The sequence below is a fragment of the Myodes glareolus genome, chromosome 18 (genome assembly GCF_982192425.1).
Source record: "Myodes glareolus chromosome 18, mMyoGla1.1, whole genome shotgun sequence".
Taxonomy (NCBI): Eukaryota; Metazoa; Chordata; class Mammalia; order Rodentia; family Cricetidae; genus Myodes; species Myodes glareolus.
Window position 1 is genome coordinate 20501681 of NC_142043.1, and position 27051 is coordinate 20528731.

The 27051-nt window shown below is 43.7% G+C and overlaps 1 protein-coding gene across 2 annotated transcripts; it reads left to right on the forward strand.

Moving 5' to 3' along the window:
* Positions 1-7017: 7017 nt before the first annotated feature.
* Positions 7018-26950, forward strand: LOC125397896 (glutathione S-transferase A6). Of its 2 annotated transcripts, none has more exons than XM_087898023.1 (7): positions 7018-7172; positions 11897-12004; positions 17242-17293; positions 18490-18622; positions 21401-21542; positions 22250-22381; positions 26626-26950. In XM_087898023.1, the coding sequence occupies exons 2-7, from the start codon at positions 11918-11920 to the stop codon at positions 26746-26748; spliced, it is 669 nt and encodes a 222-aa protein (XP_087754149.1). In that variant the 5' UTR covers positions 7018-7172; positions 11897-11917; the 3' UTR covers positions 26749-26950. The 2 variants fall into 2 exon arrangements, with proteins under 2 accessions (XP_087754149.1, XP_087754150.1); XM_087898024.1 differs by lacking the exon at positions 7018-7172 and adding an exon at positions 10179-10197.
* Positions 26951-27051: the final 101 nt, after the last annotated feature.

Below are 27051 nucleotides of genomic sequence, written 5' to 3' on the forward strand. Positions count from 1 at the left end.
GTTGTTAGGTCTCCATTAGTATGAGAGACCTAATATTAGAGATGTGCACAGCTGGGCAGCGACAATGCACACCTTCAATCCCAGCACCTGGCAGGCAGAAGCAGACAGATCTCTGTGAGTTTGAGGACATCCAGGTCTTCAGAGTAGGTTCCAGGACAGCTAGGACTACACAGAAAAACTCTGTCTCATAAAAGAGAGGGGGGATGGAGGGGAGAAGGGAGATAGGAAGGGAGGGAGGGAGGGAGGGAGGGAGGGAAGGAGTGAGGGAGGGAAGAAGCAAGCAAGGAAGGAAGGAAGGAAGGAAGGAGGGAGGGAGGGAGGGAGGGAGGGAGGGAGGGAGGGAGGGAGGGAGGAAGGAAGGAAGGAAAGAAAGACAAATTTCAAAGCCCAATGACCCGCTGGCCTGCAGATGTCTGGTGGGTGATTAGAACAGGATGAAAATGCTTAGCACCTCTGTCTTCAAACTGTATTTCTCTTCTTTTTTACCTTATTCTTTGGATCAGACCTTATGTCATGTTCCTTATTTGAGAATGTTCTGTGCAGAACTATATAATGCATACAAAATTGACCTAAATTTGTCTAGTCTTTCCCCAGATTTAAGACTAAAGACTACCAACAGTCACCAAAAACAGAAGCACCAGACTATAAAAGGAATAAAATAGGGTAACAGCTGAGTCCTTAAAGTTTAGACACCTCAGAAACCACAGGAGCATCCTCCCCTTTATCAGCCTGTTGACTACCTCATTAACCCTGTCCTGTATCTGTAACCCCCAAGTTACTGATCCAAGGTGTGAACTAAGTCGTTGTCACCATCCCTTGGCCACTAAATAAAGCCACCCTTTACACCCAACACTTGAATCTCAGACATTTCTTTTTCCTAGGGGATTTGTTTGTGGACTTGTGGAGTCCCTGCATTTGTTGGCTCCTCTTCTCAAAGAGGTTACACTGAATACAATCCCCTTTTCTGCTTCCCACTATTACCTGTTGATCTATTTGGCTCACTAAGGAAGAGTGTATAGCATATCAGGGCTATCAGGGCTATCAGGGCCCAAGCTCTGACCCTGTAACTCTGTTAACAGTAATTTTTTTTAACTTCTTAGGGTTCAGAGATAGGCAAAAGGTAAAAGAAGGAATGGATGCAATAGGTTAATAAAAGCAGAGGTAGTCACATTGTTTGTTTTGTTTTGTTTTTCTAGGCCCAGGAGCTAGTTTCCAGTGTTCAGGTCCCAACCTCCTTTATCTCCCCCTCCTTATGGTTCCTTCCACTTGTATGGCAATTGTCACTTTCATGGCACTAGTGAGTGTGCCCTGCAGATTGTGGACAGAATTATAATGAAATCAGGGATGGTCTAGGATCCCCCAGCAACCAGCTTAGGTCTGGAGGCTTGGCCTGTGCAATGGAAAGGACTATCTGACCTACAGGAAGCTTGTCCTGGAAGGTAGGCCAGGTTAGAGTTAGGTGGAAATCCACACAGGTTACATAGACAGAGATCAGAGCAGGGTAACAGTTTCCTCATTTCACCCCATTTTTCTATATTTTTCCTTTAAAGCTCCCCCCACACACCGTCCTTTTTCTTCCTGTGCCACCTGTTTGATTTCTGTATAACTTTGTTCTTTCAGTGTGCAAATCCATTCTTTACCTCAAGCTGCGTCTTCATTTACTTGAATATCGTATGTTATTTCTTTTTAAAAAACCAATCATGTCACAGAAGATTATTCATTATTATTTATTTATTTATACTTTATGTGCCTTGGTGTTTTGCCTGAATGTATATCTGTGTAAGGGTGTTAAATTCTCTGGAAGTGGAGTTACAGACATTTGTGAGCTGCCATGTGGGTGCTGGGAATTGAACCTGGGTCCCTTGTAAGAGCAACCAGTGCTCTTAACCACTGAGCCATCTCTCCAGGCCAAAGTATCATATGTTTACTCTTGGTTATAAGACATACATTTTCCCTAATGTAGTCTTTATAGTTCCATATTTTGACCCGACATGGGTCCATATGCTGTAGTATGACGTTTTTCTTTTGTATATTGTCATCTAATCACTAATTTGAAGTGGAGATTATCTGCCAGCAGACAGGACCACTAGTAGAGAAAAATGTACCGAGGTCTGTGGCAATCACAGCAGAACTGTGAGCACTCCTGTGGTGGTTTGAAAGAAAATGTCCCCCCCCTCCCCCATAGGCTCACAGGGAATGGCACTACTAGGAGGTGTGGCCTTGCTGGAGTAGGTGTGGCTTTGTTGGAGGAAGTGTGTCACTGGGGGCAGGTCTTGAGATCTAAGAAGTTCAAGTCAGGCTAGTGACTCACAGTCTCTCCAGGACCATGTCCGCCTGTGTGCTGCCATGTTTCCTACCATGGTGATAACGGACAAAACAAATCTCTGGAACTCCAAACCAATTCGAATTGAATGTTTTCCTTTCTAAGAGTTGCCATGGTCATGGTGTCTCTTCACAGCAATAGAAACCATAACTAAGACAACTCCCTAGTAGGAGAGGGAGAAGGATCACAGGTCTGTCTCTTGGGATTGGAGCCATTGTTACTGCCCCAGCTGTAGTGATCTTGGTAGATGCCAGGGTATCTAAAAGTAGAAAGCTGGCTGAAAGAGTGACTCCTCCATGTACCTTCCATGATGGGGTGGGACTTTGATGTGAAGCGACTGCTTTGAAGATACGTAAAATCCTGTAATTAAACAAGAACCCATGTAAGAAAATTCAGTAGTAGACTCATTGACTCACCAAGTTAGATGCTGGTGTATTGATTGTTGCTTTGGCCTATCATTAGTGCTCTATCTATAGTGAGGAGGAAATAGGGCTCCAGACCTTAGCACAAATGACTCCAAGATGGAAGAAGTACCATTCTGGCCATAAAACTCAGCACATAGACAACATACCCTCTAAAACAGAAACATAGACTTAACTCATCAAAGCCCATTGTTCTGGGGGAATGGCTCTACATGTACTAACCTTGCTTTCTGGCTTCTGTAGTTCTGTTTCAGGCTAACTGTCCTTGCTAACTGAAGTGTGTCAACCCAGGAGGTAAGTGTAGGGGAATTATTATTATTTCTGCTTAAACATTCACCCTGAGAAAGGGTCAGGTCTATTCTGGGATCTCAAAAACCCAGTGTAGTCCCTGGCCAGCTAGCAAAGACTTTCTATTGACTTAAATCCATGTCTTCTCTGGTGGATACCACACAACAACGAGATGTTCATTCAAGCCTCCCCAGAAATCATTAAGGTAGAAACATGATTTAAATGAATCTTGCATATATTTTAAATGTAAATTAGAGTCCATTAAGCGTTTTTTCTCTAAGAACTAAATGGGTCAATCTCCATGGTGGCATTCCTTAGAATATTTCAGCTAAGGTGTTGCTACTGAAGTGGCATGGTCTTTTTTATTTCGCCTTTTGTGTGTGATCACTGTTGTTCATGTCCTCTGCTCTTGGCTTAGGTACTACCTTTTCTCGTGGCTTGCTTGGTTTAATAAATTTGCCTTTTCTACCTACATGGAGAAAATGTGCATACTTTTATTTGATAAATAAACTAGAATTAATGGAGGATAAAACACCTTCTTCCAATTAAAATGAGTACACTGCTACAAGGCACTTCACAGTTTGTATCACAAGAGGGTGCTTGCTCTTCATTCTTCAGGGAAGAATACATTGTGCTAGTGGTTTGTTGTTCTGAACTGACCGTCAGTCTAGCACAACCAAGAAGGACCTGAGACTACGCGGCTTTGTTGTGTGGGCCCTTCCACCTGCCACTCTGAGACAGATGACAATGAAGGAAAGGGGAATTGTAGTGGTGAGGCCCATATGGTCAGAAGGATAAATTTAACATAGCATTGGTCTGTTGTCTTGCTTTGCACAAGAAAATGTTGCTGGCATTGCTGCAGTAGTGTCCCGAATCCTAAACTCAAGGATCTCGTGATTTTCCTACTTGAACTCTATCCTCAGGTCTCTAGGAGCCCAGCTGCGACAAGACTAGCCTCCTCTGATTCACTGACCATGGCACTTTCCCTGTGAAGCTAACGATTACATTCCCCAAGTTCCTTTCTTTTTATTTTATTTGTTTGTTTGTTTGTTTTTTGAGACAGGGTTACTCTGTGTAGCCCTGTCTGTCTTGGAAATCACTGTGTAGAGCCTGAGAACTCAATGAGATCTGCCTGCTTCTACCTCCCAAGTGCTAGGATTAAAGGCATGTACCACCACTGGCATTTCCCAAGTTTCTTGTAGCTGGTTGTATGCCGCCCACTAAAAGGCAATCCTCGCTCTTCTGAGCAAGGGACGTTGGGATTAACAGGCAACACAACTTCAGGTTCTACAGACAAGCCTTTATTCCACGTTCTCACAAAGTATATATAGCCCTCAGCAGGGGAGGCTAAGGCAGCAAAAGCAGGAAGCTCATCATGGTAACTCAATGGCTTAGGGGTAAACATCCTTAGAAACATTGCTGAAAACAACAGGTTGTTCCTGGTTTTGTTCCTGTTTTCAACCAACTGCAAGAGTGCAAAACAGATGAAGTGGGGGTGCGAAGGCCTGCCCTCTAGGGACTCAACAGTTGTAGACTTGTGAGTATTGATTTCTTGGCCAGTAGGATATAAAGAAATACTAGAGCAGCATCACAAGCACTAAAACTTCCCAATAGGCCCATCTGGTCCTCTGCTGATGGCGCTGTTTTAGAGAAGCATAGAACACTGAGAAGGAGGAACCTCAGTCGAGGAAGGGGCCACTGGAGTCCCGCATTGAGCTTCTTCCATACAGCCTGTCTCTGCTTCCTGCTCTTCTACCAGGGGAGGAAGTAATATTCCAGCTGTGCATTTCTGCCACCATGAAGCCACCTGCTCCTAGGCCTTTCTGTGGTAGGCTGTGTCTCATCAAAATGCAAGCCAAAATGAGCCCTTTCTCAAACAAAAACAAAGCAAAACAACAACAAAAACCCCCGAAACAACATCTGTTGCTTATTTAACTATCATTATTAGGCCGCTTTGCTCAGAGTGCAACACCTGAACTCACAGGGCACCTTTGTCTTTTCAATTTCTAGCTCTCCTTTCGAATACTGGCCCAAGTCCTAAGCCTGCTTTCTCCAACACTGGGCATTTTCTCTTTGTTTCTGAGGAGAGGGTCATATCTGTGACTCACCCCGCAGATGCTTGTAGACTTGCCTTCTGAGCCAGTCTACCTTCCTGACCTCTAACTCTGAAAGCATGACTTCTTTGCTCTCCCTCCTCTTGCAGCTTCTGAGTGCTCCGGAATTCCTGTCCTGTTGTCTTTCTCAAACTCCACCTTCTTTCCGAGTCTATTTTGAAACACTGTTTCATCTATTCATTTCTTTATTGTTGTGGGGGAGGGGTAGGCAGGTGTGTGGTGGTCCCAGGGCGTTCTCAGATCTCTCCTTCTAGAATCTAAGTCTCTAAAGATGAAACTCAAGCTATCAGGCCTGGCAGCAGGAACACTTACCTGCTGAGTCCTCACACAGACCCTGGGTTTTAAAATTCTTTTAACTATGAGTCTAAGAGGCAGAAAAACGAGGCCCCCATCCCCTGATAACAATGGTCAAGCTTCTTCATGCCTTTTTCCAATGTAAGGCTTATTTATGTCTGGGGGGGGGGGGGGTTATCTTTTTCCAACTTAAATCCTGGCCAAATACAAACACAGTTCCCACCACCCCATCTCCACCCACCATGATAAGCACAGACTCTTAAGCTATATAAAGGAAACTATTACATATTATCAAGGGTTTATTCTGCTGAAGTATGAGTGTGTGTGTGTGTGTGTGTGTGTGTGTGTGTGTGTGTGTATGTCAGAGAGAGAGAGAGAGACCATACACTCACATACACCTGAGGAGGGTGGTATGCATGTGTGTTCTTAATCCAGAAATGGTTAGAATATGTGCTTGACATGCTCACATAGCTGGATTAAATAATCAGCAAGAAAAAATGGATTCTTTAATGAGATGGTGGTTCACAGTGTGCTCCTATAAAGAAAAGATCAACAAGAACAAATTCCAGTATACCCAGAATTTAACATCTGAAGACTTTTTTCATGACAAATAATTTCTCATTGAGGACTCCCTCCAACCTAGTAGAAAGAGAGCATATTTTCACCATAGAAACCACCAAGCATCCCTCTGTGGGACTGATTTATCCAACACACAAGTCTTTTTTGGACCCCAGTCTCTGACTAATCTATCTGTCTGTCTGTCTGTCTGTCTGTCTGTCTATCTATCTATCTATCTATCTATCACCAGTCTATCCTAAAGCCTTATGTTCTGCAGCCTCCAGGAACACTCATATCTCTCACTACTCCCTGGGACGTGAATCCTCCGAAATAAATCTTTCTGGGACAGTGTGATTTCCTCCAAGTGTCAGGAAACGTTAACTACTGAAATGATACAATGAAAGTGAAAATAAATGCAGAATGATGGAAAGAAAAGCAAAACCACGTTCTAAAGACTTATACATGGGGTGAATTGCTACCCAAAAATCACTACCAGTGACTTGCAGAAGCTGACAGAACCGCCTAGTTGCAGACCTATCCGAGTCCTTGTCACCTTCTGAGCTGGATTCTGGCATAGGCTTAGTAAACACACATCCACCTGGAGTTGTCCCATTTCTGCTTATCTTTCTCCTAAGAATGAGAAGCAGCTGTGCTAACATCCTTTCTTACAAAACCCTCAGAGTTCTCATTAGTGTTGGTGGCTTACACAGGTTTCCAAACCAAGCCAGTGTCACTTGAGAATCCATCCAGCCCTGGAACAAAACTGCCTTTGTGTGTGACTTCTTGACCTTCAGAGCTAATTTCAGAGTGGAAATTTTGTATCTGTCTTTGTTCCCAAACCCAGTCGCCATCCAGAGGCAGAGTAAAAGTAGCTGAGATTATCTATAGTATTTAGTGGTCAACCTTGAAAAGCAAATACTAACCCGTTTTGCAAAGCAAATACGTTGCTTTGTAGAGTTATAAAGACTTAGCACTTTTTCTTTCTAGTTGCAAATGGAGACCACGAGCCACCCCGCCCTATCCTACTCCCCCTCCCCCCATCCTCGACCGCTGTGGGTGTGGTTTCTCTCTAACGGGACTCCTCCCCCTTCTCTCAGAAGAACTCACTCTAAGTTATAAACAAAAGCACTTGGGTCTCTTTCCTGCTTCGGGAGCAGAGAATTTTCTAGCGAGGTAAGTACTGGCAGAATCGTTTTCCATACAGGTTTACATATCCTGAAGCTAAGAAAAGTTCTTTAGCTTCACGTTCTTCATAAATGAAGGAGTGTTTTACACTCAGGCCGCGCTTTCTCGTGGACGTACGTAGAGAGCAAGGCAGAAGTCTTTCCACCCGTTTGCTTGACAACAAATTTCCAGAAATGTTCAAAAAAAGATTATAGAAAATGGGGAAATGGGAGTCTAATAGTCTGAGAAATTTTATTATCCTTGTTACGGGCCTTTAGGTTTCTGTGACTTCCTCACAAGAATTGGTAGGCACGGTGGACTGAAGCCTTGTTCCTACAGTTGGGCATCCGGGAGGATGCCAGAGGAACCTGGAAAACACTGGCAGCCAAGTTACAGACCTCGGATTGCACCTCCCTCTTCCTCTTGCTTTTTTACCCCTCAATCCTCAGAGCTGCAGTCCCTTTTCCTACTCACAGAGGGGGAGGGACGAGGACAGTGCCCGCGTTAACGCTTGAGCTTTTTTTTAATTAGAAAATGTTTAATTTATTCTTTCATAATATCATATGCGTATGTAACCCGACCTGGTCATAAGCATCCATTCCTTCCCCACCCCACCCCCGTCCCCACGTTCCTATCCCTTTTTTGTATCTTTTTGGTTTGGTTTGGTGAGTGATCCACTAAGTTTAAGCATAAATCCCAGCATGGGTGGCCTGCCCTCTTTGAGATCCTCCCCCCTTAGGACACTTGGCAGACTTAGTTGTGGGCAGGACTTGCGCTGGCAGAGCAGCAGTTGACTTCATGAGAGCCACTTCCATGTTATGCTCCAAAGACAGCAATGCATGACTCTGGGTTCTCTGGTTTTTCTTTTTTTTTCCCCCTGCTTTGAAGGCTTTTAAGCATGGGAAATTTTTCACCTAACCGTGGGATTTTCAGTGTTGTGGGTGATACTTTCAGTTTCTTTTGGGAGCAGAGTTTAACAAAGTCCGGAACTCCTAGAGTATAGGAGAATTTAAATAAGGTTTTGAACTCTTGCTTGCTTAATGGCTTAGGAAATTCGGGAGCTGGGTAGCCGTTTTCTCTAAACCCTAACCTTTATCTTAATCTAAGTCTCCTAGTCTCATTTTGAGAAAAGATAGAGCATAGCATTTCACAGTAATCGCTGCCCTCTGCAGGTGCAGTTTAGATTTGTTTTTAAAGAGTTTATTGTATTTATTTGTGTGTGAGGGTGCCTGTGATGGGGTGGGAGCCCAGAAGAAGGCCTTAGATCCCTCCAAGCTGGAGCCGGAGGTGTTTTGTGGAGCACCTGTCTCATCATGTGGGTGGTGGAGCTCAAAGGCTGGTCCTCTGCAAGAGCTGCAAGGGCTCCGCAGCGCTGTCTCTCTAGGACTCCCTTACTAATTTTAAAGGAAAGCAACAGCCAGGGACTTAGAAAACAAGGGCAGAGAACGTGATGGGTTGATAAAAGTAAATGGGCTATCACCTGCGATCTGAGAATAACAATCCTGTGGTGTGTGCACCCAGCCTGATGTGCGTGTCTGCAGGGCAGAATCGAAATATAGACTGCCTGTGGATTTCATAGAAATGTGAATATTCAAGTGAGAACAAAGTAGAAACTGTCTCTTCTCTTAAAAAAAAAATGAAATCAAAGCAAAACACTGATTATTAGCTAACTAGCTATTCTGTAGTCAATTGGCTGATTGGTTGCCTAGGTGTTGTCAGTTAGTTCGCTTCTGACTAATGCTGCATTTGCTTTTTACACTGTGAGATCGCATCGTTGGAGCTGTCAGAACTTCGTAGTGGTACCTTTATTATGTTTTATTTGTGTGTGTTTACCTACAGTGTGTATAAGTGTAGGCACCCATGAGCCACCACACATGTGTGCACAGAGGACTGCTTTGGGTACTAGGTTCTGTCCTTCCACTATAGGATCCGAGGGCATGACGCTGGTGTCGCAGTTTTACCAAGCAGTTGTACCAACTAAGCCTCTCAGGGGCCTTTACTTTCCTCTTCTATCCTCCACCTCTCCAGTCCTCCTCCATCTGCTCATCAACTTCCCTTTGTTCTCCTTCTGTTACTATGCCTTCCTCCTCCTTCCTCTTCCTGCTTCTTCAATATTGAGAGCCCAAAGAGAAGCTGCTGAAAGGTTGCTGCTGGAGGCCACGGTGAGAGCATGCATGGAGCAGGGGAGGCCGATTTACTGCATTCCACCATTATCAGTAAATCAAGCCCAGAGCCTGCCAGCTTACTTGGTTCCTAACCACTTGGAGGGTACTTGGCAGTTTCTTCCCAGTAATGAGGGCAGGATCTGGCCAGGTTGGGGGCTCAACACATCCTGCTGAGTCAGGGGTTTACATCTTGCAGGGTCTTTGCTGCAGTCGGTCTGCCAAAACCAGGGGGCTGTCAAAGCGGGGGCTGGGTGAGGGTCTAGACCCTTCAGCTTCAAAACTAGAGCTTCTTGGAGCCCTTGCAGCTCAGTACATAGGGAGTTACAAGGGGAAAGTAGCTAAAGGAGAGGGTGCTTACATTTGACCAGGTATGTAAGCCACCAAGCAGAGTAGGTATTGCCTTGGAGTCACTGCCAATAGAAGAAAGCATGTGACTTTTGTCTTACATAGAAAAATCACAGACTCTCAGACAGACCTTGTGGAGAAAAAAAAAATCACAGTAATTTGGAGTTGCACAGGGTAAACCAGAATTCAAATAACCTATGGTGCCTCTGGAGGGCACATAATGCTGATAACTGCGTGTGTGTGTGTGTGTGTGTGTGTGTGTGTGTGTGTGTGTGTGTCTATGTGTGGAAATACTCAGGTGTGAATGGAGGTACCCATGGAGGCCAGAAGAGGTTACTGGATCCCAGGGAACTGCAGTTACAGGCAGTTGTGGGCCACCTGATATGACAACCACTTTCTCATCCTCTGTAAGACCAGCAAGAACTCTCAACTGCGGACCCAGCTCTCACACTTTTCAAGCAGATTTGTTAGACACCGGCGAGGGGCAGCAGTAATCTAAGGATAAGAAGCCTGACCTCTGAGGGGTAAGAAAAGTGCCGGATGATGCTGACCCTGCAGACAGAATCCTCCCCTCCAAAAGCCTGGGGCTTTATTTTCCGCTGGCAGATGTCACCCAATTCCGACCAGCTGTGGCAATGATAACTTCTGAATGGAAAACTACAGCCACTTCAGGGCGCATTCTGTTTCCTCACATGGACACAAGTCCGTGGTCAGGAGTAGATTTAAACCTCTTTAGTGCAGAAACAGGATCAGATGGGTGTGTCACTCTCTACCCCTCATTGTTGCTTGATACATAAGAAATGCCCCAGGGGGTTGTAGAAGGGAAACAGCTTTGGCCTTTTAAGAAAAACTGATAGATTGCATGTAAACTAGAGGTGTGTGTGTGTCTGTGTGTGTGTGTGTGTAAGACTGAACAACCCAACAATCCAAAAGTGTGGTTTGCTCTCATGTGTGCACCGCACGCACCCTTGCCTGAGCCTGCTGCCCATCTGGCCTGGGCTCAGTCTGAGGTACTTTCTGACTCTTTTCTGTATGCTGTTCTCTCTTGTGCAGCTCAGAACACAGCCGTGGTTCTCAGCCTGAGGGGAAGTGACTGGGAGGTGCTGTGCCATCAGAACAGTGGGCAAAGGCTGTAGGCATTTTTGCCTGTCATAAAGAGTATTGGGAGAGACTGCAGTATAACACTGGCGGTTGCTTAGTTAATATCCTGCAGTGATGGGCATAGACTCCTAAAACAAAGATTATCTCCTTGGCCCAGGAAGTCAGTTCTATGGGGACACTGTGGGAAAGAATAAGCTGTGTGAACCCATAAGGCCACTACCAGTGAGGGGTGCTTCTTTCATCTCATCCCCAGCCGTACTTGTGCAACATGGATGGAACCCAGATTGCTTACCTTTAACATACAAGACACACTCTTGAGATTTCCTATGATTTTAAAGTGTGAATGCTACTTAGAACCTATGGTGTAATTCCCAATTCACTAATAAATAATGTCGTGGAGCTTGCAAACTATGTGTATGGGGAAATTCCGAGATGTTAGTGTCAAATGAAGTACATTTGAAAATGTCAGGTTTTCCACATAATTTTATCCGTAGAGATGCCAGTGTCTCTTCTAGTAATTGAATGAGGATGGAAATACAAGCTGTCCGTTCCTCACCAGACACTTGACAAACCAGTCATGTTCCTCTCAATAGAAAGTTACTGTTGGGCCTGTCCTTCTCATAGGTTGTGAGTAAAACTCAGTGTATACGTGGGAAATCTAGTTGTGGTAGAAAAAGAATCCCCTTCTATAGTGAGAAGAATTAGCCTTTGGCTCCAGCTGGAGTGAAGCTGAGCTAGGACCATCTGAACAATGCTACACAGGAGCCAAAGAGCTAGGGAGGGACCTTGTTCTGGCCCCTTCCCCTTGTCAGTGATGTCTCCAGGTTTCAAGGCTTGCCAGATCCCAGGCTTCTCCACTGTGGGCTTGAGGCTGCTCTGTTCATGTCCTCCAAGAGAGCGCTTGGAAGTGGTTTGGTGCAATTTCAAGATGGTGGTTTTTGGAGGGTGAGAATTTGGATCAAAAGTCTGACTGGGATTCCTTGAAGCCTTGACGAGAATGGATAGATCATTCTTCTGTATTATCTTTTCTTCTTAAACAGTACAGTTTTTTTATACTGTTTTATTATTAACCATAATACATTTACAAGGTACATTTAGCTTCATTCATTCATTTGTACCTAGTGACTCCAAGGAGCTACTGCCATGGCGGGAAAGCCCGTGTTCCATTATGATGAGGCTCGGGGTAGAATGGAGTCTGTCCGGTGGCTCTTGGCTGCAGCTGGAGTAGAGGTAAGGTTTGCACCCTCAGACGGAACTAAAACTGACTGTGTCGGATCTTTTCCTCACATCAGTCAGGAGGTGTTTCTCATTGCACGGCCCCTAAGAACTGTGCCCTGGGGTTAAGGCATATCTTTAACCCCAGCTGTCTAGGTAGGAAGATTGCAAGTTCAGTGTAGGCCGTGCTCTAGAGTGTGACCCTGCTGAATAAAAACAGACTCGTACCTTAAACTAAGATTATCAGTTTTAAAGGCACACATGAACACATGACATTACAAATCTTGAGACTGTTTTCTTCACCCAGCACAGATAGTAAAGAACTCCAAGGCCTTAGTCAAAATATGTACACCCCATGGATACAGAGTGGGAAAGAAAACTCTAACTGTCCAGGCATGTGATTTTCTTTTACTTATAATTTTTTGTGTAATAATGTTTAAAATAAAAAAATAAAAATAAACAAGTGTTTGTTTTGGTATTTTACTCTTTTGGAATCTTTAGACATTTTCGGGGCCCACCACCCAGCTCCCAAATAAATCTTACACAGAGTCTTATTCTTAGTTATGAATGCCTGATCTCAGCTTGGCTTGTTTCTTTCCAGCTTTTCTTAAATTATCCCATCTATTTTTGGCTTTGGGACTTGTATCTTTCTCTGTTCCTATATACCTTTTCTTTCCTTCCTACTCCATTTCTGGCTGGGTGGCTGGCCCCTGATGTCCTCTTCTTCTTGTTTTCTTCTTTCTTGCTCCCTCCCTTCCTCATTTTTCCTTCTTTTTATTCTCTCTGCCTGCCAGCCCTACCTATCCTTGCTCCTGCCTCACTGTTGGCCATTCAGCTCTTTATTAGGACCATCAGGTGTTTTAGACAGGGAAAGAATCACAGCTTCACAGAGTTAAACAAATGCAGCACAAACATAAGTCACACAGCTTAAAATAATATTCCCCAACAAGCTAGAAGTAATTCATGGTGTATCTATAAGAATTAGAATTATGAATATTGAATATTTGAGTAAATATTGTTTCAGATGTAATCATGTCTTTGCGGAAGGTTTCTTCCCTGAAAGAGTTCTTGCAGAGTAAAGAACACATTGAAGTAGAGGCAAAATACATTGTATCTGATGTTTCGACTGTGTAAGAGGCATTTTGAGAGAACTGCTCCCCACATCCTAGGAGAAAGGGCCCCAAGGAACAACAATATATTGTAGTTATCATCACTCTGTAGCAAAGAATGAATATGTCAAATTTTAGAAAATAAAAGCTAAGTGAAAATTCAACCTGGAGATGAGAAACAGGCAGGAGTAGACAGTTTCTTTCTGCTTCCCTTCTTCAGGGTGGGCGAACATGTATACCTGTATAGACATTCTTTTCTTTTCTTTCTTTTTTTTTTTTTTTTTGGTTTATCCAGACAGATTTTCTCTGTTACAGCCCTATCTGTCCTAGAACTAGCTCCATAAACCAAGCTAGCCTTAAACTCACAGATATCCACCTGCCTCTGTCTCCCTAGTGCTGAGATTAAAGGCCTGAGCCACCAGTACCCTCTAGCATTATTTCCTGAGCACCTAGTAAGTGCCAGGTTCTCTAAATCTTGAGGCTGCACAGTGAGGAAGAGAGTTAGTTGGCTCTACCATTCAGCATCCTAAGTATCTGTGGGACTCCAAAGAGGTTTATATATATATATATAAATGTGGCCCATTGTTTGTGAGAGTGTTTTCTTAAATGATTCTCACTCACTGTGTAGATTGGGCTGATCTCAAATTCCAGCAATTTTTCCATTTTAGCCTCCTGAATACAGTCATACATTACCACGTTCAGTTTTAAAGAGGAGATTTAAATGAATAGTGGACCATCTAGAACATTCAAGCATTTCACAGTTTTAAAAGAACACGTCTGAAATTTTTAAGAGGTGCTGGTACTTTTCTATATGACCCTCTTGAGTGCTGCCCTCAAGAGGCGTCACTGGGTAAAACACTTCTTGGTCGGATGCCTGCTATCTGGGAGGAATTTCCTTGAGTGGAAATGACAGACTCAGATTTTGTCCTTGGATAGAACTGGGAAGAATGACTCAGGGTTGAGGCAGTGTCCTGATGCTCCCCCAGCCTCCTGGAGCCATGTTTCCCTGACCCTGAAGATTGCACTTCACCCTTGCTCCTGGCATGCCTGGGACTTCAGCTCGATCCTTGCTGGCTCCAGAGAAAGCAGTCCACAGCTACAGACGGATGCCTGTCCACCCTGTGTTCTTTCCATGAGGAATCTGCTTTCCCACCACTCAGATGTCCTCCTTATGGTTCAGTCTCTGCAGGAATGAGTTCTAGCCAGAAGGGTGATGTAGAAGCCATGAACTCAGTATCAAGGCCTTCTTTTGTCTACCCCAGGGAAAAGGCAGCTGAGCTCAGGCTGCCTTGGACCCTTGCTCAGACCTTCTGGATCTTCTGTGTCCAAAGACTGATCATGATAGGCCCATCCCTCCCCCCCAACCCCCACCATAACCATCAAATTCACCAACCTATCCAAACTTGGTGACCCCTTCCAATGACTGCTCACCCTGTATGTCCCCTATGTGTTTCCTGAGTGCAGGCTTGGCTAGTTGGTGACATTCAGCACCTCACTATCTCTGTCATCCAATGCCGTGTAGTGTCTGTCTACAGTTAAGCATTCCACCAAGAGGCCAGCGATGACAATATTCCTGTCTACCACTACTTAGAATTATAATAAATCATCACAGTTTCTGCAGCCAGAATTATATGTGATGTGGGCAAGCCCTATACTGTGTATTCTGAAAACTCGCAGCTCAGCTGGATGCAGTGGCAGGCGCTTATGGCCCCAGCCACTCAGAAGGTTGAAGTAGGAGGAGCGTTGCTTGATTCTTGCTGAGCAACACAGTGAGACCTGTCTCACATTAAAAAATAAAACGAAATAATAGATGAACAGAAAACATTCTCTATATTATAAATGAAGGAACAAATGCTGTGAGATCTTAAATGATTTGCTCAAATCACACAGCTATTTATGAGTTACAGCCTAGATCCTGAATCATATGAGCATCCAAATGCAGAAATACCCATAATTGTTTCTAATGATTCTATTTTTGAAAGATTCTACTAACACAAATATAATACTATATTTGATATGTGATATAAGTATAAAAGATATAAAAACTGGTTTGAGGTTTTTATGTTATGTGTGTGGATGTTTTGGTTGAGTGTATATGTGAACCACAAGCCTGACTGATGCCCATGAAGGTCAGAAGAGGGCATCCGATCCCCAGAACTAGAGTGATAGACAGTTGTGAACCACCATATGGGTGTTGTAAATAGAACCGGGATCATCTGGAAGAATTCTAAACCACTGGACCATCACATTAACTCTCTAACGGAGGGTTTTTGTACAGTTTGCAGTGTATCCAAGGCTGGCCATGAACTTATCACCCTCCTGCCTCAATTCCAAAATGGAGTCACTGTGTAGGCTTGTGCCAGCCATGTCTGGCCAAATTGTTCCATTTGTAGCAAATACTGGCTACTACTCAGTGCGTGGGATCTGTCTCCGACAGCCTGTCATGGCGGCCATTCTTACTAAAGTGATTGAGCTTGAATTTCTAGAGGCAGATAAAGAGCAGAGAAGATGGTCACCAATATTCAGTCGCTTTAAGGAATAAGGAAGTGAAAACATAGTGTGAGGAAATAGTGAGGCATCATTAGAATTCAGGTACATCATCTGTCTAGCCTACACACACACTCCTGAATATTTCTAGGTGGTGTTAATGGCTTAGTGAATTATTTCCCATAACAAAATGAATCATACATTATATAACTGTACTGAGAGTGAGATTTAAAAATGAATTCAAGGTCAGAAAAACACACAAAAAATGTAGTGTTATAATGAACCTGTGCCATCATAAGAACCATAATTTTTTTTACAATTATTATTTTGTTCGTGTGTTTTTATGTGTATGCACACACATGCTACGGATGCACAGGTAGAGGCTGGAGGATGACTTGTGGGTGTTTGTTTTATTCCTCTAAATTGTGAGGCACAAGGATCAGACTCAGGTTATCGGACTTGGCAGCAAATGCCTTTACCTGCTAAGCCGTCTTGCTTGATTAATATTCTTTAGAAACGTGCAACCAACCACAGAAGATCACGAAAGTCACGATCCTTTTACTGTTTTCCTGTGAGCACTATGGACCTTTCTTTAAACTGAGAATTTTACCATGAATTCCAGGAGAGGAAATTCTAGTTAATACCATAGAGTGTGACGTCCCGGACTCATGGCACCCACAGCAGTCATGTCAATTATAAACTAGGCCTTACAGAGACTGTCCTGGTTTGTTTTCTGTTGCTATGATAATACACTGACTAGGTGCTGGAGAGATGGCCCAGTGATTAAGAGCATTGGCTACTTCCAGAGGATCCAGGTTTGATTCCTAACACTGTATCTGTATCTCCAGTTCCAGAGGATCTGATACCCTCTTCTGGCTTTCGAAGACACAGGCATGTCGGTGATATACAGATATATATTCAAGCAAAACATCTATATACTTAGTTTCTTTAACTTAAAAATAAAGCACTGGCCAAGACTTAATTTGGCTGAAAGGGTGTATTTGGCTTACATGTCAAACCCAATCATTTGAAGGAAGTTGAGGCAGAACTCAGGCAAACCCCCTGGAGAATTGCTGCACTGGCTTGCTTAACTAGCTTCCTTTTGTAGTACAGACTTGTCTGCCTAGGGATAGCACCACCATGGTGGGCTGGCCTACATCAATTAGCAATGAAGGAAATGCTCTTACACACATGTCTATGAACTAGTCTGATCAAGAAGAACCCTCAATTGAGATTCCCTCAGGTAACTCTGGTCTGTGCCAACTCCACAGCTAAAGCTAACGAGGACAGGGACTGTGGGTCCATGTCACATCTAGTGCTGCAGACCCAACGATCTCACTGAAGATGCAGACTCCAGTGATCTTACAACTTCGCCATGAGAAGACCTGTGCAGGCTTTCCCTTAGTGTGAACTCCCTCCCAGACTGTGAAGTTGCCATAGTTCTTGGTGGGGAGCAGGGTGGAAGCGAAACGACCTTTAGGATGAGCAGCTACACGCTGTGAGATTTGCTCTCTTGACAGTTCAGACGAGCATTCCAAACAGTTATAAGGAGATTTTTGCACAGACTGACAAATCCCAAAGTGTTGAGAATGCATGCAAGTTAAGCTTACAAGGCTAACGAAAAATTTACAACTCCTTGCTGATTCTGCTTTCTAGTATGAAGAGAAATTTATACACACCAATGAAGACTTGGAGAAGTTAAGAAGTGGTAAGTCCAAGTTCCTGAAGACCCTACACAGGGATGTCTTACAGATGTGTTAGACTCCATCATGTGGGTGTGTTCTTAAGGTACCTAGGGATGCCAGAGGGTAGAGAGTGTAGGAAAAATAAAAAGGAGAAGGGCTCTTAGGGCAGATTTACTTAATGGCAAAAAAAGTCTCTGAGTATTTGCTAATGAAGCATCCCCAATGCCTTGCCATGACTTTCCCTTCCTTCTCCACTTTTTTGAACCATAGGGAGCTCAGGGTTCCACACTGTTGACTTGCTGCCTTAGGGAAGAGAAAAAAAGAAAGCACAGCACTCACCCTGAGTTCTTCAGTCTGGTGGCTTGACTAGTTGAATCCTTGATAATCCTTAAGGGTGTATAGTGAAAAGGTTCTGAAGAACTGGACTCTCAGACTAAAGTGTAAGAAGGTAAAGAAACAGGAATAGGTAGCAGTTGTGAGGCCTGGGACTCATGCCTTCCTGGGAGCCACTGCCTGGTGCTATGATTGGAAGAGCACACAAGAACCCTACACAGAAATTGTTCTCTGGACCAACCTTGCTATCAGTTGTTCACCTTGTTGCATTCTGTCCCACTTTCCTAAAAATGGCTCTGAGCAGAAGTCAACAGGAAGAAACAAAAGCTCCTTTAGCAGATGTCTGGATGGTAACAGACAGACCTGAATGAGCAAGGCTTGGGGGAGTGGGAGAACTGTGAGATGCTTTTCCTTTTGTGTTTTGTAACTTTTGATTCTGAAACCTTATGTATAACACACAGGTTTTGGGGTTTTTTTTTTTTGGTGTTTTGATACAAGGCTTTTCTGTGTAACAGTCCTTAGCTGTCTTGGTACTAGCTCTTGTAGACCAGGTTGGCCTTGAACTCACAGAGATCTGCCTGCCTCTGCCTTGCGAGGTGCTGGAATTAAAAGCATGTTCCACCACTGCCCAGATTAGAAAAATCTGGATATTTTCAAAAGCTTGCTTGCTTGCTTGCTTGCTCTCTTTCTTTATTTCTTTCTTCCTTTTCTTTCTTTATATGTATGCTGTGTTCTTATTACAGGTGGTGGTAAACCACCATGTAGTTGCTGGGAATTGATCTTAGGACCTCTGGAAAAACAGCCAATGCTCTTAACTGCTGACCCATCTCTCCTGAACCCACTGATTTCTTTTTAAGTCTCTCTTTCTGTTTTCTTTTCTCAAAAGATGGCGTTTTGATGTTCCAACAAGTGCCCATGGTGGAGGTGGATGGAATGAAGCTGGTGCAGACCAGAGCCATTCTCAACTATTTTTCCAGCAAATACAACCTCTATGGGAAGGACTTGAAGGAGAGAGCCCTGTACAGTATATTTCTATTTTGATACCAATGGATATCATGACAAGGATTTAAGTCCTCATTGAATGATCAGATCAATGGCAGGGGGTCATGTCCACCAGTAGGCTTGCCTTGGTGTTTATACTGGGCTGAACTACAGCAGAGTCCTATGGAGATGAGGGACAAGTAACATTATAGTAGATCCTGGTGACCATAATGATAGCCAAATATGTTCTGAGACAGAACACAGAGAGAGAGGCTTGAGAACTCTCATCAGCTCTGTATTCAGGAGAACAGTGAAACCATTCCTCCAGGAGCTCAGGCTTTTCTGAAGCTGGATGCTCATAACACGGAGTCTAGAGATGGAGTGGCATTGGAAGGATTTCATTTGCCGGCTTTCAGTGTGCAGGAAGGCTCACGGTCAGGACCAGGGAACTAAGCTACCAGCTAACTATACAGACTAGCCCCGTCTTTAGAACTGAGGTGCCCAAGATTCTGGAGTCTCCTGACTCGTGTCACATAGAACTATAGCAGCTCGATTGAGTCAGTGTCGCCAATCCTGGCAGGTTGCTTCCCAGTTGTGCTCGAACTGTTTCAATAATGCTCAGTCAACTGTGGTGGCCGGGGACACAGCTCAGTCAGTAAAGGACCTCCTGTCTAAGCATGCACATTGAAGGTGTGATATCCAGCACCCAAATAAAGGCCGTGTGCAACAGTATGCATCTGTAACCCGAGGGCCGAGAGGCAGAAACCAGTGAATCCCAGGTGCTTTGCAATCTGTCTAGCACAAAGATTTGAGCTCCAAGTTTATCTGAGAGCCTAACTCATTAATGTTGGAATTCAATCGAAAAATATACCTAGGATTGACCTCTAACCTCCATATGCACATACGTTAATGAGGAGTAGGCAGAAGCTGCTTATTCATTCCTGGCTGCCCAGACCTGAAATAATCATACAGAAACTATATTAATTAAAACACTGCATAGCCTATTAGGTCAGTATTCTTATTAACTAGCCCAGGCATCAGGCTCCCTGACTCTTCCTGCTTTCTTCCAGCATTCAGTTTAGTTTCCCCGCCCAGCTCTATTTTGCCCTGCCACAGGCAAAAGCAGCTTCTTTATTGACTGATAATAATAAAATATATTAAGAGTATATAGAGGGGAATCCCACAGCAATGAGGGCACAGACACACACACACACACACACACACACACAAATTTCTTTTAAAGAAAGTAAAATCTGGTATGAAATGTTGATATGAAAAGTTTCCACATAAGTTCAACGGAGCATATCTCTGAGGCCTATTACAGCCAGCCTGTCAGAAGTAAAGGGCATGGAGAAAAACGCATGTCAGAAACCTGAGAGAAGTTACTAGACCAAGGGAGTTCATCACCAGAGGCTTAGTCACACTGCACATGCTTACAGGGATCCCAAGGATAGTGTCAATCACTTCCATCAGGAAAACCAAGGTTAGTGCAAAAGATCAAGGTAGAGCAGAGCCACAAAGAAGAAAGGAGGGAGTCAGTTTCAGCCTCCCTAGAAAACCATCAGAACACAGCTGCACACAAAAGGAAATGCAGGGGCAGGCAGCACAGCTACGAAAATGGAACAGAACAGTGAGGGCGTGTCTGCATCTTGGCCCCAACCTGGAAGGTGAATGGATTAAACTTCCCAGTTGAAAGATATGCTATATGAAGAACCCCCAAAAGTGTAGAGGGCCGCAACCACACTCTCCACCATAAGATGGCGCTACACCTCCAGGTGAGCAAGAAAGCGCACACATGTTGGTAACTTTCCACCACTGCTGTCCCCGCCTACTCCCGAGGCATCGTCTGGGATAATGGACAGTTCACCAATCCAAGAGCACCAACGTCCGAAGCAGGGTCTGTTTCATATATAAGGGATGGCTTCCTTCATATCTGGGTCCCCGGCCATGTGGCTGATGCTCTAGCTCCCAAGAGGCATTAAAGCTATTTCTGCAGAAGAATCCTGTGTCCCGCGTGGTTCTTGCTGGCGAGACCTAGCGTGGAACACGAAAGAGCAAAACTGGAGGTATCACAGTAATGACTTCAAAATGTGTCACACAGCGATGGCCTCCAAGCTAGTGTGAGACAGGCACGGAACCTGACGCAGTGCAGTAGAATGGACGTGAGAGCCTGGGCGCACATACGTGTATATCTACTCAACTGCTTTGTAACAGATGCAAACACCTACACTGGAGTCATGGCTATCTACATGCACGCGGGTAAAATTAGACCTATATATGCCACACTTGAGCTAGATGTTATACGTTACAGAAATTAGGTATAAAAGATATATATGCAGCGCTTGAAACTGAGAGAACTTGTAGCATTAAAAGAATGCAGACTGTGTAGCAGGAACGGAACCAAGAAGCACCTGAGTTCTCCCAGGGATTGGTGAGCTCTCAGGTTTTACTGCTGATACCCACACCCTGTTTGTTCACAGAATAATCCAAAACAGATGAGGGGCTCCATTTCAGTATCATTGGTAGATGCGTGAGTCATACCATAGTCTCTCCTCATAGTGACTCTGGAGAAGTCCCCAAAGCTCCTAGTTATACTTGGCTGCATGTACAACAGAGGTTTTAGGCAGGTGTGTTCCTTACAGGCTTCTCTAGGAAACTAATCCTGCAAGTAAAGTCATAGCTAATGTCTGACACAGCCCAAGAGGAAGGGGCAGGAGGTGGGGGTGGTATCGACTGATGCTCTCTTCTCTAGGGTTTTCAAACTGAAAAATATCAGGCCGGACGTGGTGGACAGTTGTGGTGTTCTTGTCTTTCAGGATTGACATGTATTCAGAAGGTTTAGCCGATTTGAATGAGATGTTTATTCTCTACCCATTCGACCCACCTGGGGTCAAAGAAGCAAATATTGCCCTGATGAAAGAGAAAGCAACAAACCGTTACTTTCCTGCCTTTGAAAAGGTTTGCAGAAACTGTTTGCACTTCAAGACCAATAATACTGGTGGAGATGTGATGCCTTATACCTGTAAGCCCAGCACTCAGGAGTCTGAGACAGAACTCAGGCTGGGCTGTTGAAAAGCATGCTTTAGAGGAATGGCATTAAAAAAGACTTTCAGGGCTCTATACAAAGAGTTTAGAGCAGTGGTTCTCAACCATCCTAAGGCATGGACCCTTTAATACAGTTCTTTATGTTGTGGTGATCCAAAACCATAGAATTATTTCTGTTGCTACTGTTATGAATTGTAATATAAATATCTTAAATATGACCCCAGAACTTGTACTAGAGAGTGGTCTAGCTATTGCCACACCAAAAACGTCATTCACTGTATGATTTGTGCAACCACTGTTATGTCTGAACTATTCTGGAGACTGGTAAGGAGATCAAAGTGCTGGCAGATACAGTTGCTGATGAAAGCCCGATTCCTGTTTCTTGGGGAGCCAACCTCTAAAAGTGTCCTCACTGAGCCAAAGAGTTAAGGAACCCGCCGCATCCTTTTATAAGGAAGTTGGTGCCATTCTTCAGGTTCTCCTGCTTAGTTAATAATTTGAACCCCAGAGCGCCAGTCTACTAACAGAATGATGCTTAGAGTTAGGGTCTCAACAGGAAGAAGCAGGGGCCCCCATCCTGGCTCTTAGTGTTCACGATGTCTTCCCTTTGAATTCTCCAGGTGTTAAAGAGCCACGGGCAGGACTACCTTGTTGGCAACAAACTGAGCAAGGCTGATATTCACCTGGTGGAAATGATCTACAATATGGAAGAGCTGGATCCCAACATTATTGTCAACTTCCCCCTGCTTCAGGTGAGCTGTCTCACACTTCCCTGCCAGGGATCTGGTGTTTTTGCCTAGACTGTTACCCTCCTTCAGGCCTGCAGACTTATCCCTTGGACTCCAAAATGAACTTATAGGCATTTGCTCTAAGGCTTTCAGATAATCTTGTTCTGTAAGAAAACCAATTGGGTGCTATCCCAGAGGACCCAGCAACTCTGCCCCATCCACCCTCTTATCCCATTGACATCTTTTTTTCTTGGTCTCTGGGATGTTCAGCATCCTAGGTGGGACTTTGTCTTTGCAGAGTTCATCAGAGCTGATCTCTCTCCGTCTGATCTCAACTTTCACCCCTACTGTCAAATATCGATTTCCCTCTGGTATAGATACCCACACATGTGCATGCACACCCATGCACATCAAAACTCTCTTTATCTCAGTGTAAAAGTTTGGTTATGTTGACACTTGATTGGTGTAATGTTGATATTCTCTTTTTCTTTTCAAAGAAATGGATTCCGTTAGGAACGTCCCATCCCCTCTTCTGCCTCTGACTAGACCCCTTACCACCTGAAATAATTCCACTTTTGCTTTCATCAATATATGGTGTGGGAGAATTGTCTGTATTCTGTCAATCATATTTTAATAAAACGCTGATTGGCCAGGCAGGAAGTATAGGCGGGTCAACCAGACAGGAAGTAGAGGTGGGGCAATGAGAATAGAATAAAGCTATGGAGGAGGAAGGTCCCTCTGCCACTCCTGCACAGACCACTGAAGAGGCAACATGTAACCTGCCCAGCTGAGAAAGGTACGGAGCCATGTGGCTAATGTAGATAAGGATAATGGGGTAACATAAGTTATAAGAGTTAACAAGAAGCCTGACCTAATGGGCCAATCAGTTTATAACCTTATGGAGTCCTGTGTGTGATTTTTCCTTGGGAGTTGCCGGTTGTGAGGTACCAGGCAGGACGGAAACCCCAACAAGCCGACCCCCGTCATGCTACAAATATATTCCACTACTCTCATTTATCCTCTCCTTTACTTATTTACTTATTCATTCATTCATTCATTTTTACTTTTAGTGGTTTTGTTTTATTTAATTTTTTCTTTTTTGGTTTTTCGGGACAAGGTACACTCCTGGCTGTACTAGAACTCACCTGGTAGACCAGGCTGGCCTCAAACTCACTGAGACTGGCTTGCCTCTACCTCCCAAGTGCTGGGATTAAAGGCATATGCCATCATTGCACTCAGCAAAATAGATCTAAAATTCCTCTTCTTTCTCCTCTTCCTCTTGCTCCTCCTCCCCATCCTCTTCCTCTTGCTCCTCCTCCCCATCCTCTTCCTCCTCCTCCTCCTTCTCCTCCTCCTCCTCCTCCTCCTCCTCCTCCTCCTCCTCCTCCTCCTCCTCCTCTTCTTCTTCTTCTTCTTCTTCTTCTTCTTCTTCTTCTTCTTCTTTTTATGGTGTTTTCGAGACAGCATTTCTCTGTGTAACCACTCTACCACTGCTGGGATTAAAGATGTGAGTCACAGCACCTACCCATTCTTCCTTTCCTTTTAAACCTCCTTCATAATACACTTTCTACATTCTTGTTGTGAATATAAAACACATTGACATCCATGCATTTATATCTAGTTTCTGCATGTAACTGAGACATGTTCTTTTGTCCTCTTCAGTCTAGTTTGTTTTGCTTAACACAGTGAGCTCCAGTTCCATTCATTCTCCTACAAATGTCATAATTTCATCTGTTCAGGGTGAACAAAATTCCACTGTAACTGTCCCACATTGTCGTATTGTATTTTATTGATTTGTATTTATTAACCAACTTTGCATCTCCAGAAAGAAGTGGAGTATATGATCTTAATGTGTCCTTAAATTAGATTCGGGATTGACATTTAAAAAGGCACAACTACAGAACAATTCTGTGTTTTACTAAGACTTTCCTAGAGGACATGACACACCTGTCACCACCTTTACTCCTACACCGCCCACAAAGAGCTAGTGAGCTCGAATGCCATGAAGTAGATGTGAACAGTTTCAAGGAGTGGAAACTTGAGTGGCAAAGAACACTTTCTATTTAAATTATAAAAATGTTCACATATAAAAGGAGGGAGGGAGAGAGGAATGGAGGGAGGGAGGGCAAGCAAATGGACAGTGGTGGTTTCAGATCGAAAAGACCACTCACATTTCATGTCATACATCTGATCTTAGCTAGCTTAGTTAGAAATAGAAATAGACTAACTATCTTACAAAATATTCACCGCAGCAGGCTGTATGTACCTGTTCCAATCCCCTGTGCACCCCTTAATTCTTCCAACTCAATTACTTCACAGCCCGTAGGGTCTGCCAACAGAGCGACATAAATACTCCCTTTGATCCAGTCTTGGTTATTAAGCTGCTATGCCTGTCCATCGGCTCAGTAGATGAGACAGCCCATCTGCCGGACCATCAGTAAAATCAAACAACCGGCCAATTATGTGTGGAGGGACTATTGGGATTCATTCCGTTCAGATCCTTGTGCATTTTACAAACATCTCCCATGCACCAATTCTTAGATGCATAGTTAGTCAATGTAGTTCCTGCCATCTGGCTGCATGGTAGGCTGTACCAACAAAATGATGTTGAAATCACACCAAATGCTTTGTTGTAGCCACCATCAACATTTATTGATGATTTCTATGTCTGTGTCTATTGAGAAATTTACTGTAGGTGTTGTGGACAGTTTCTTCATTCATTTGCTTGTTTGGTTGTTGGTGTTGACCTTAATCTGGTTTTGATATGGATATAGCACTTTAAATAAAAATATCCCCCTCAGATATCTGAAAAATCAGTTCTCAGTTGGTGAGACTGTTTGGGGGACGTATAAGAGGTGTGGCCTTACTGGGGCTAGTTTGTCACTGGGGAGTGCCCTTTGGACATTTATAGTCCCACCTCACATCCAGTTTGCTCTCTGTCTTCTTTCTTGGGGTTGAAGATGTGAGCTCTCAGCACCTTGCTTCAGTCACCATGCCTACCACCTGGTGCATGCCTCCCTCCATGATAGACTGTTATGGATCTGGAACCACAAGCCAAAATAAACTACTTCCCCTATAAGCTGTTTTGATCATAGTGTTTTATCCCAGCAGCAGAGAAGTGCCTACTACAGAAGTGTAATACTGATTGAGCTCATAGGATCTGTGTTTATTGTCCCTCACCTTCTATTTTTATCACTATTCTATTTCTATTCTGTGAAACGTTAGTGTTATTCATCCTTATGATTTGGTAGGATTCAGCAGTGGTATTCATACAGTCCTGGGATTGCTTTGGAGGGAGATTCTAAATTACCTTCATTTTTTGAGGATTGTTTAAGAGGCTTACATTCTTTGATTAGACTTTGGCAGATAACGTGTCTAGTTATTCATCTATGGAATATCTTTTCAAAATGTTCTTAATGATCATTGTAATTTCCTTAGTATAATACTAATTTCATAGCTTAATACTATCCCTGTTTTCATCTCTAATGCTTTTGATTTGGGGCTTCTCTTTCTCTGTTTGTTAGATTGGTTAGAAGTTTTCAACTGTGTTCATATTTTTTAAACCAACTCTTTATTTGCTAGAGTCTATGTGTATTGCTTATTTATTTTATTGTTCTGTGACGGGATTCCAAATACCTCAGAATGCTTCAAACCCACTGTGTAGCTGAAGCTTTGGAGCCTGTCTTGGAATTAGTTTTTGTAGACCAGACTGGCCTCGAGCTCATAGAGATCTGCCAACCTCTGCATCCTGAGTGCTGGGATTAAAGGCGTGCACCACCACTGCCTGGCTCCTCCCTGTTATCTTTCATGACACTCTTCATTCAAGAGTGTGTATCATCAGTCCCAAGTATCTCCTTACTTTCTTCAATTTCTCCTGTGTGATTACCATATCAGATGACACAGTAAGCTATTTGTTTTATTTGTTAATATTTATTCAGTATTTCCTGTCCTCGGTTCCAGCTCAGCTTTCCCTGAGTTGATATATGAGAGACTGCTTTTCTTCTTTACAGTCTTCCAGAGTCAAGGGTAAGGTGTAAGGAAGACTGTAAGGGTGACGGAAGTCAGCAAAGCCTTAACAAATCTTCATACAAAGTGTTAGTGGGCTTCACGTAAAACGTTCTGCCTCTTCCTCTTATTTTCCTTGTCCTTGCCCTTCTGTAGCTGCCACACTCAAGCTGGTGGAGGAACTCACATTCCCTAGGCTGTGCTACAAGCTGCCTCTGTCTTTGGGTTTCTCTGTAAGGCTATGATTTTTTTTTTTCTTGCAGGCTCTGAAAACCCGAATCAGTGACATGCCCACCATAAAGAAGTTTCTACAGCCTGGCAGCCAGAGGCAGCCTCCTGTTGATGAAAAAAGTGTACTAAAAACAAGGAAGATTTTCAAGTTTTAATGAGGTGACCCTGCACTACACCTACAAGCTGATCCTGAAGACTGCGAGACAATGAGCTTTCTCACATATGCGTATTAGTGAAAGAGTCAGCTCCAGGACACAGTTTAGAGAAAAGTCTTTTACTTAGGGTAGGCTGTGGAATTGGCTTTCTAATTTCCTGACTTAACTTTTTCCCGTAATAAAAAATTTAATACAAAAATGACGATTATGTGGCTTATTTTATAGTTCTAGCATCTTTCATATCATCTATCAAAGAGTCAAGTTTAGAAATGTCACTTGATGATCTTAGGTTTACAGAGCCAT